This window comes from Pterocles gutturalis, unplaced genomic scaffold (genome assembly GCF_000699245.1).
Source record: "Pterocles gutturalis isolate BGI_N339 unplaced genomic scaffold, ASM69924v1 scaffold39264, whole genome shotgun sequence".
In the NCBI taxonomy this organism is placed as follows: domain Eukaryota; kingdom Metazoa; phylum Chordata; class Aves; order Pterocliformes; family Pteroclidae; genus Pterocles; species Pterocles gutturalis.
The window spans coordinates 1-10,231 of record NW_010132024.1 but is presented as its reverse complement, the minus strand read 5'-3'; the positions used below and the strand labels follow the sequence as shown (position 1 = coordinate 10,231).

Here is a 10,231-nt window from a genome sequence, read left to right as displayed (position 1 = left end):
GCTTGTTGCCCTGCTGCCGCTCAGACCCGCCGGGAGGAATCCCGAGGGGTGTCGGGGGTCCTTGCGGGGAGCCCGGGGCGGCTGTTGGGGTGGATCCTCCGCTGAGGAGAGGGGCGCGGCCGACCGCTGTGAGGGGCCGCTGGCCGGCAGCGCTGTTTCCGCGCGCCCTGCGGAGCTCTCCGTGCTCGTACGGCGCCTAAACTCCTCGGGGAGAACTTAAAACGTCTGCTCGCTCCGGACTCGTGTTGGTAGTCTTTTATCGCAGGGCTGAGGCGCTGTCGCCAGGTGTGTAGTTCAGTAACCCCAGCCTGCAGTCCTCTGATTTTCCTCAGAGTTAAGTAATGGTTGCGCCACTCCCTCAGGTTATGTTAAAGAACTTTCATGCTTAAAAAGCAGTTTCATTCGTTAAAAGTTGCAGTGTGTGTGTGAGAAACTATAGGTTGGGTGGTGCTGATGAGATGGACTTCTAGTATGTTCTGCTTTTTGCTCAGGGTAATAAAATTTGTCTGGCAAGTGAAACAACATTAAGTCTCTAGTCAGCTTAAGTACCTCTGACAGCAGTCAGCTTGGAGTCAGACATCCTTAACCTTTTGTGAGGATAAAAGAGGTGTCCTTGAATAATTAGGGGAGTAAGAGAACATGCAGAATTATTGTTGACATGATGCATCATTTTCAAGGTATGCTCATATCTTGGGAATTATGTTGTATTTCCCTTTATATGAAAGACCTTTGGGCAAGGCCTCCCTGATGCCTAGAAAGAATTACAATTTTTTTCTTTTTTATGCATCCCAGTTCCAAAGAAGTAAAATAGCAAAAAGACAAAGGTGAAGTCAAACAGCAGATGATATTTCTCTTCCTTTTCTTGATCTTAAACAGAGTTTGACAATCATAAATAGAAAAAGAAAAGGGATGGTTTTGCAGTAAGTAGCAGACAACATCATATGCATCCACAAATCAAAATATTTTTCAGGATTTTTCAACATGAATAGAAAGGGTGTTCATAAAGTGACACAGTTATGTTTCAGTTTCCCAGGCTTCCTGTGCTTCTGCTGTTGGGAGACTGAAGGTTACCTTTAGAACATGGAGATTTAATTCCAGTATATCCCTAGGAATGCAGGATGGGAATTGACAGGTGGGAGGAGACTTGGAAAGCACAGGGATACCTAACCCAATGAGAAGTGGCCTTTATTTTTGTCTGAAAAACAGGAGCTTTCTGGGAGAAGTGATGAATACAAAACTCCTGGGACTACTGATAGTAAGGACAACTGTTCCATTTTCTTACGAACTGTCTTTGGGTGAGGTAGCCACTGTTTTAAGACAGTACAGATGTTGAACCCCAAAATTAATAAGGATGTGTAAATAAAAATAATGGAATAAATTGGTAGCTGTGCTGTTGTGCATTCCTTTTGAATTCCAGTTCTCATTGCTTGAAGAAGAATATAGCAGAAAGTTACTGATGGCATCAAGAGATCTTGCATAAAGGGGAGAGGACTGAATTGGATAGCTTTCCCTAAAATTAAGAGCTGTGATTCTTCTTACTTATAAAGGAGACCCTGGTCTGTCAGCTTGACCGCACATCTGACCAGAATCAACTAAAAGTTAGGTGGGATGAAGACTCCATCTGAGGTAAATTACGGGAGATATGGCACAGGTGTGTGGAGCAGTATGGGAGAAAATATGTATGTTTACATTCATGTTTTGTTACTGCGAATGCTTGACAAAAATCTAGAAGTAGCAAGTGTACAAGTTATGATTGCAACCAATATCTTCAGATATTCAGTAGTTCAGTACTTTAAAGTATACTGTTCTGTGCGTTTTCCTGTATTTTTTGTTTACCCTCCTTGCTGTGCTAGAGTGTCTTCAATACAAGTGGATCTGTAGGTCCCATTGACTATGTCCCAAAGTACAATATGTTCATTAATACATCTTACCTTCACCTACAATTTAGCAACTGCATTTTCAGGAAATTGGATTCCACCTTGCATTGTTAAATAAGCTATAGGCTGCACGAGGTGCATGGTCTAATTGCATAGGCTCATGCTATACCATTTTACCTCAGCTGCTGTAGTTGACCGTGAACTGACTTAAACTACCACAGATCTACTTATTACTAAGTGCTACACTCATACCATTTTCTGGGTAGAGGTATGTATAATGTTTTTCCTCTATGTTACCTCACAGGTAACATGCAAGAGACTTGTGCACCGTGGGTGGTAAACTACTAAGGATGCAAAATGCCTGTATACCCAAGAATTGATATAAAACAATGCATTGCCTGAGTATGAAAGACCCTTAAGGTTGTCGTTTTTATGATGAGGACTGACTTGTTTTCTGCCCTGAAATTACAAAATATGAGAGAACTGACCTTGCTGCATCAAGTGAGCTGGAGAGAACTAGTCTGCAAGCTGTGATGGAGATTTTAGTGCAAGGGCTTGGTCAAGAACATTTTAACACAAGAAAGAGCAATTCAGCTTTTATCAGAGAATGGTTTTAGGGTTTTGGCTTTATTATCCTGATAAAAGAAAAACAGATGTTTTAAATGGGTGATGAAATGGCTAACTAATAGTGACAGGCACAACATCTCATAATGAAGGCATGAAGAACTGTTTAAGGGAATACCATTTATGTGTGCAGCCTTCTGAATGGGTTATCATTAGGGAAAACTAGTCATTGCTTGAATAAATGATGCAGTTTTCAGCAGTGCATCAGGAATACTTTTGGGAACCTCTTAGCTTCTTGAAAAGGAGAAGCAATTACTTATTTTCATGCCCAGTAATCCTCTGCAAATTATTTTCTTTCCCCATCAGTATTAAATGCAGGGGTGCTGTCTTTGCTAACAGTCTATTGGAAGTGTTTGCTGAAAGACTTACCTTGTAGAAAGTTAAGCATTTTCATACTTATTTAAGATACTAGGTAATGTATAATTTAAAATACAGAAAAAAGTCACGTTTCTGTACTGGGGGGATGCAAGTGGAAAATGACAAAAAAGGAGATAATTTTTCAGCAAGTCTTGACAATAACCTGTTTTTTCTTAATGTTTTTTCCACACTTCCCTTGGCCCTGGGCTTGGCAGCATGCGAAGCTTTAGGGAGGCTGAAATACTGTTCTGTTTTACTGTTGATGTATAGAGGCTTTTTTTTTGAGTAGCTTTTAGCTACTACCCTTTTGAAAATTTCTTTTTCATTATTTCTTGGTTATAAAAATGCATGTGGCTGTTCTGCTTTTGCCACACAGGTTCAGCCCACCAAGAAAAATATGTGACCTGTGACAGAGCAGGTGTTTCTGTTTCAGCCAGCTGTGTCTAGTGGAAAACATTCTTTTGCTTCACATTTATGGAAGTTACTTACATTAATGTCACTCTTCTGTTTTAAGCCAGATCTGCGTGCACATTCACAGTGTTGCTGGTGTTGAGTATGTACTTGAAAGGTACTTGACTTCCATCCTTTCCCACTTGCCCTGTCGTTTCCTTTTTGAAGGCACAGAAAAAAGTGATTTTTTTTTTTTTTTTTTGGCAGCTAGAATTGATAAGACTAGTAGCAAGCGAATTCCTTCTTGTAAACTACAGTGGCTTTTAGCCTGGCTTACAGGACAGAAGTTTCCCTGTTCTTTGTTCCCTCCATGGAGGGCAGGATTAAGTTTTGATAGTTTCCTGGTGTTTTCTTAAGGCATCTGTAGCATCTTAAAGCTTGATTTACAATAGGATCAGATATCCTTTGGCTGTTTGGAGTTTATGGATTATACCTGGGTAAGGTATAATTAATGAACCAGTAAGGGAAATAACCCCAGCTGTTGCGGAAATGAACAGCTGATACTGAACTGTAAGAATATGAGGGAACTGTGAGAATCTGGACATACAAAATTATCTCAGGGTCAGAAATACGGTCAGAAAATGAGTAAATGAGAAGTGGGTTAGGAAAGGCGTTAACATTAGATTTTTTGGAAAAGAGTAAATGAAAACATAGTTTCTAAGATTGGGGCTTGAGGATGAGTAGTGGAGAATGACTAATGTTAAGAATCAAATATGTAGTTTGGGAAGCTATAGCAGCAATGAAATCTGAAGACCTGTGCTAGCTGTGCATACATACTCACAGTGGGAACCTATAAAACTGTGAAAATGGAGGCAGGAAATTGCATCTAATTTGGATGCTGTCATTAACATAATGTTAATCAGGAAAGAGAGAGACTTGGAGAATTGAAGGATGGTGAAGAGGTTGAGTTTTTCTTCTCATGTTAGGCCTCTTAGAGAGCTCCTATATATATCATTTGGCAGAATGATACTTTACGTGCCAAAGTGTACAAATAAAGTGGTATTTAAATGAGCAGAAGGATTTGAAACAGCAGAAAAGGTAAACTTTTAAACGGTTAACGTTAAGACCTAGATAAAATGGGAGAATAATCTGCAAAGGTAAAAAGATAATAAATATCCCTGCAACTTGGCACATTTGGAACTAGATGATCAAAGCCTTGGTCAAAAGTGAAATAGGAATGAGCTAGCAAGTGTATCCTTAGAAGTCTTGGTTTTGCAGATGTAGTACGTCCAATAGAAGAATAACTGTTGAAAGCTGCATTTGACAAGTAGCTTAAATAGGCAATTTAGCACTTTAGCTGTTAAAATAAATCTAATAGTATTAGTCTGTTCTTGTATGATAGCACTTTAGTAATGAAGTCTAGTATTAATAGCTTCATGAACTGCAGTTGTTGAGTACCTTTCTGACTATTGCAGGTGCCTTCGCTTGCAAGATGGTACCGTTTGTTCAATCGACTGCTATTGTAACTGAGATTCTTACAATGACCTGCATTGCTGTGGAAAGACACCAGGGAATTGTGCATCCATTAAAAATGAAGTGGCAGTACACCAATAAAAGAGCTTTCACGATGCTAGGTAAGATTTTAGGTATCTCTGATAATTGTGTGTATAGAGAAATAATCTTCAGTGTAGCTAGTGTAGATGGCATGGCAGAACGTGGCACTGGGGTGACCAGTGAATCAGAGGTAATGATAAGTCTAGTAATGTTCATAAAATAACTCAAGGATGGTACCTGTATGTATAATAATTGCTAGCCAAAGCTCTGACTATAAACTTACAATCTGAAGTTAAAGATTTATTTAACCAAGGCTCTGATAAACCTTTGGCAGCTTTTTTGTTATAAGAGAGGTTCAAAAATGTATAAGCCCTGCTAGAGGAGTGTCGCAGCTGTAAATGGCCCTTCTGCTGCAACACAAAGAGAGTGTGTATATAGTGCTGCTCATGCAAATTCAATTGCCTTTACATGTGGATACCAATAAGTGAAGGCAATTTGAAAGGAAATTGATAATGAAAGAGCATGCTGTTGTTGATGTGAATGTTGACTGAGGTATGCCTCATGCAGAAAACTTTCTTCTTTATTTAAATTGTCCACTTTGCCTGACTTTTTAAAGATGAAGCTGTTAAACTGTTTGTACCAGAACTCATGCTGCTTGTTGTACAAAGTATTAAGAAATGTATTTGTTTACAGGCATAGTCTGGTTGCTGGCAGTTATTGTTGGGTCTCCTATGTGGCATGTGCAACGGCTTGAGGTATGTTAGGTGAAATGGGAATTTACATTTTAAGCTCGGACCTTGCTGGGTCTATTTGTGTCTTTAGCAGTGAGATTGAGTAAACTAAGAAGAGACAGTGGGATAAGAGAAGTGGAGCTTTTGTTCTGTGTGCCAGTGTGAGAAAGGCTATGCATTAGGACTTGCGTGCACTGGAAGGAGGACTACCAACAGGGACTAGCCGTGTCTACCCTCATCGTTTGTGTCAAAGAGCACCAATTGCATCTGTGACTTCCACTGTGGCTTCTATTTGGTTTATAGGTGCGCTGGCACACAGCAGTGTAGGGCTGAGGTTAATATTTCAGGATGACATAGTGTTCCCTGACATTTTGAAGAACTGTGTCTATTTTAAAATGTATATTAGCTGCCCATTAGAGTTTAAGGAGTTACTGTATACTTTTGGAGAAAAAAAAAAAGGCTTGTCAGAATCTGCTGCTTGTGAGTCTGAATGTTAATGAATCTTTTTAAAGAATAATACATGAGATTTCTATACACCCATCTTTACTTGCAGAATATGTAGCCATGGTCTCCTTTGAAAATCCTGATTAAAAAAAAAAAGTAGTTCTGAGGAGGAGTGCAGATGAGAGTATCTCCTGACCTCTCTTTGTCAACTTGGATCAACCCAATACTTGATGTGGGAAAGTACGTCAAAGGATTTTGTCGCTTTGAAAATTCTCTGTTGAATTTTGGTGGTTGTAGTAAGAGCGAGGGATATTTGAATGTGCTTGGTTTTTACACTTGAGGTAAACACTGTGTGACTCATCTCCTTTACACTTGTTACAGGTTAAATATGACTTTCTATATGAAAAAGTATATGTTTGTTGCTTGGAAGAATGGGCCAGTCCGATTTATCAGAAGATATATACGACCTTTATTCTTGTTATACTCTTCCTTCTTCCATTGATGTTGATGCTTTTTTTGTACACTAAAATTGGTTATGAACTCTGGATTAAGAAACGAGTGGGAGATGCTTCCGTTCTTCAAACCATTCATGGGAATGAAATGTCAAAAATATCAAGGTTTGTAAAGTAAAGTACAGTTATAACTTTGACATGTAGAAAGCATTTTTTTCTGACAGTTCTTGAAAACCTGTGCAAAGGAAAAAGAAGTGGCTTTCCTTATCCATCGGCGAGTCTACAAGTACAGACTAGATTTTTAAAGCCAACTAGTTATTTCACACTTAGATACCCAATTTAAGGCAACTTAAATGCATTGTTATCTTCAAAGCCACACCTTGGAAGTCAAGCCCTTTCAATAAAGCTCATATTATACATTGTGAAATGCTTGTTTTTGAAAGATGTAGGCCAGAAGTTAGAAGATGACTTGGGGAAAATGCTGCTAGATTATTTTTGTATGTTCTATGAAAGGTTCCTTATATAATTCTGAGACTGTGAACACTGCTTTATGATCCTATTATATTAAGTTGGCATATAGGGAAAAAAAATTCGTTAGAAAAGTACTTTGGTACAGTTTAACTCAATATGGCTTCTGAAGAGTTTGGAGTCTTCTCAGATGTGTTTTGTGAGACTATCCAGACGGTAACTCTATCTGAAAAGTTATGAAAATCAGTAATTATCAACTTTGCTATTTAGCACTAAATGCAGGCTAACCTTAATATTGCCTCATGTTTTTATCTTTCATTTGGCAAATTGAACTGTTGCCCGATGTGCTAGAAACCTCTAACAGTTCTGCTCATTCAGGAGAGTATCACCTTAAGCATTGGCTGTAAGGAGAATACTGTCAGTCAGCTTAAAGATAATTACTCTTTAGATATTTGTCTAACCAAGTGCCTAAGGAAGCCAGACCTTTTAAGTCAAAACTGAAAGAGGGTGCAATGTCACAAGAGTTAAGGTGACGTGTAATCTTTGGGCTACTCCTCAGTTTATTTTCAGACAGTGAGGAGAAGGTCCTTTACTACCAGTGATGTGCTGCTACTTGAGCTCAAGTGAGAGATCCATCTTGGGATCTATAAATGTAGTTAAAAGATGTACGTTATCAGTTTGGAGATTATGATAAATTCATGTGTACTTTGAGTTTGTGAGATATTCTAGCTGAGGCGGGGAGTGTGTTTCTTGCTCTTATTTCAGCATTTCACCTGGCAGCAAAGGTTGAATGTTGCAGATGTAGTTTCATTTACTCGCTGTCAATTTCTCTGTATAATCAGGTGCTGCAGGTATGGTCAGTGCTCTCAGCTCTAAGAAGGGGCTCTTGTTTTGTGACCTGTTAGTGGAATTTAATGTGGTTTTGGTTTGGTGTCCCTGTCCCCTCCCCACCCCCAGCTGTTACTATTGGAATTGCATCTGCTTGAATAGACTGAAAATGCCTTGCAAGATGCACTATGTCATTGCTTGCTGCAGCTACCAAGTGCATTGCTTTCCGAAAAGAGAGAAATAAAAGGCGTTAGCGTTAATTTATGTACTAGATTTATATGATGCTGCATTTTTTTGTTTCAAAGGGAATTGTGTACTTTGAGCATTCTTCCAGGCATTTCTTTGCATCTGCAACCATCAGAACACATTTACAGATCTAACTTAATGAGACATGTATAACTACAAGTCAATTCTTAGTTGATTCAGTATGGAATGTCTTGATGCAATTTCAGGAAGAAGAAGCGAGCAATTGTAATGATGGTGACAGTGGTGTTTCTCTTTGCAGTCTGTTGGGCCCCTTTCCATGTGATTCACATGATGATAGAGTACAGTGAGTATCTGCCATGTGTCATACAATGAAGTCGTTTTGTTTTTTTGATAATGGAACTACAGGTTTTGAAAAGCTAGGGCTGCTGCAGCATTCAGCTATAGAATATCTTCTGCCAGCAAAGGCTAAGGTTTTGCTTATAAATCCTGAATCACTGTCTTGCAGTAGAGCTACATCATCAACAACAGATGAATTATTGAAGTCTATGAGTGATAGATAGATCTGCAGGGCTCATGGTAAATAAGTACATTTCAAAAAACCTCTTATTGGATGTAGTGTTTGGGCGATACCTCATATGAGATACACTTATGTGTCAGCCAGATTTCCTCTGCTCTGTGAATAAAAAAAGATAATCTTTGTGTCTGGCTGTAAACCCTACTGGACTTAGTTGCAGGATGGGTGGGAGGGAGGGAATCCAGACTCTACCAGCTCTTTTAGAATGTAAGGCCTTTAGAAAGGAGATTGTCATTGCTTCTGGATTTGTACAGCACATAATCCAGTCCTGAAAAGGAAGTTTACTAGGCATTGGAAGACTGAAGAAACAGCAAGACCTCAATATTAAGATGATGGACAGAGGCTTTCTGTAACTTGGCAGTTGGGCAAGTTTTTTAGCTCATAAATTCTCTTTTGGACTAGTTTGTCCTTTTTTATGTATATATACAGAGCAGGGATGCATGGTAGATCTTGGTCTTCCCTTGCTGAAGAAGCTCTGTTGCTAATATTAAGAGCCTCCAGCAAGGTCTTCTGTTGATGTTAAACAAAAGCTGCTAATGCCAGACTAGATATAAATGGGCTAAGTACTGAGTATTTATGCCATTCTGTGCTTACAGCATATTTCTTTTTTCTTTTTCAGGTAACTTTGAAAAAGAATATGATGATGTGACAGTCAAAATGATCTTTGCAATCGTCCAGATAATAGGATTCTTCAATTCTATTTGCAACCCTATTGTGTATGCTTTCATGAATGAAAACTTTAAGAAAAATTTTCTGTCTGCCATCTGCTTTTGCGTTGTCAGAGAAAATGCATCCCCAACCAGGCAGCCCGGGAACTCGGGGATTACTATGAGGCGGCAAAAGGCAAGTGTTTCTCGGGAAGATCCCATTGACTCGGATGAAGCCAGGAGGGAGGCATTCAGCGATGGCAACATTGAAGTCAAGTTCTGTGACCAGCCAGCTTCAAAAAGGAATTTGAAAAGGCACCTTGCTTTATTCAGCTCTGAGCTTACTGTGCAGTCTGCATTAGGAAATGGACAGTAGTGTCACAAAGGTTTTGAGAACAGAAAAAGCAGTCTCTTTATATGGTAACTTTGAGTAAGCCATTTAAAACAATTTTGTGCTTTACATGCTGAAATGAGGGGAAAAGTGTTTTGTGGATTCTGGTAATGGTTGAGAAAATGTAATATGTTTTGTAAGGATGAGTGTCCTGGTTTTGGCTGGGACAGAGTTAACTTCATAGTAGCTAATGTGAGGCTGTGTTTGGATTTGTGCTGAGAAGAAGGCTGGTAACATACTGATGTTTATAGTTACTGCCAGGACAGCCAAGGACTTTTCAGCTTCTCTGCTGTGCCAGTGTCTGCAGGGGCAGGAGAAGCAGGGAGCGAGCACAGCCCCAGTTACTAGCCTAGGATTCAATCTTCAGTTTAGGATTGAGACCCAGATTGTCCAATGGTATATTCCATATCATGTATGTCATGCCCGGTGTATAGATGAGGGTCTGTCTGGAGGCTCCCTCTCTCTATGTCACCGCTCTCTCTGGGTAATCTCCATTTCTCTCGGGATTGTCTCTCAGTCAGCTCTTGCTCTCTTGGATGCTTGGGCTCTTCTGTCTTTTCCGGGATTGTGATTTCAGGACTCTCCCTGCTCTGGCACCGTTAGCTGAGAATGGGCTGAGCCTTGGTCATCGCATGGTGAGCTGTTTCACTGTGTATATCTCATTTGTATATTTGGATATATTACTAT

The 10,231-nt window shown here is 39.6% G+C and overlaps 1 protein-coding gene across 1 annotated transcript; it reads left to right on the top strand.

The window, feature by feature from the left end:
• Nucleotides 1-4,723: 4,723 nt before the first annotated feature.
• Nucleotides 4,724-9,690, top strand: QRFPR (pyroglutamylated RFamide peptide receptor; the record flags this gene model as incomplete). The annotated part of the gene is made up of 5 exons (XM_010080785.1): nucleotides 4,724-4,882; nucleotides 5,496-5,557; nucleotides 6,359-6,594; nucleotides 8,178-8,275; nucleotides 9,126-9,690. Coding segments are annotated over 5 exons (959 nt in total), but the record flags the coding sequence as incomplete, so codon positions are not given.
• Between the last annotated feature and the right edge of the window lie 541 nt (nucleotides 9,691-10,231).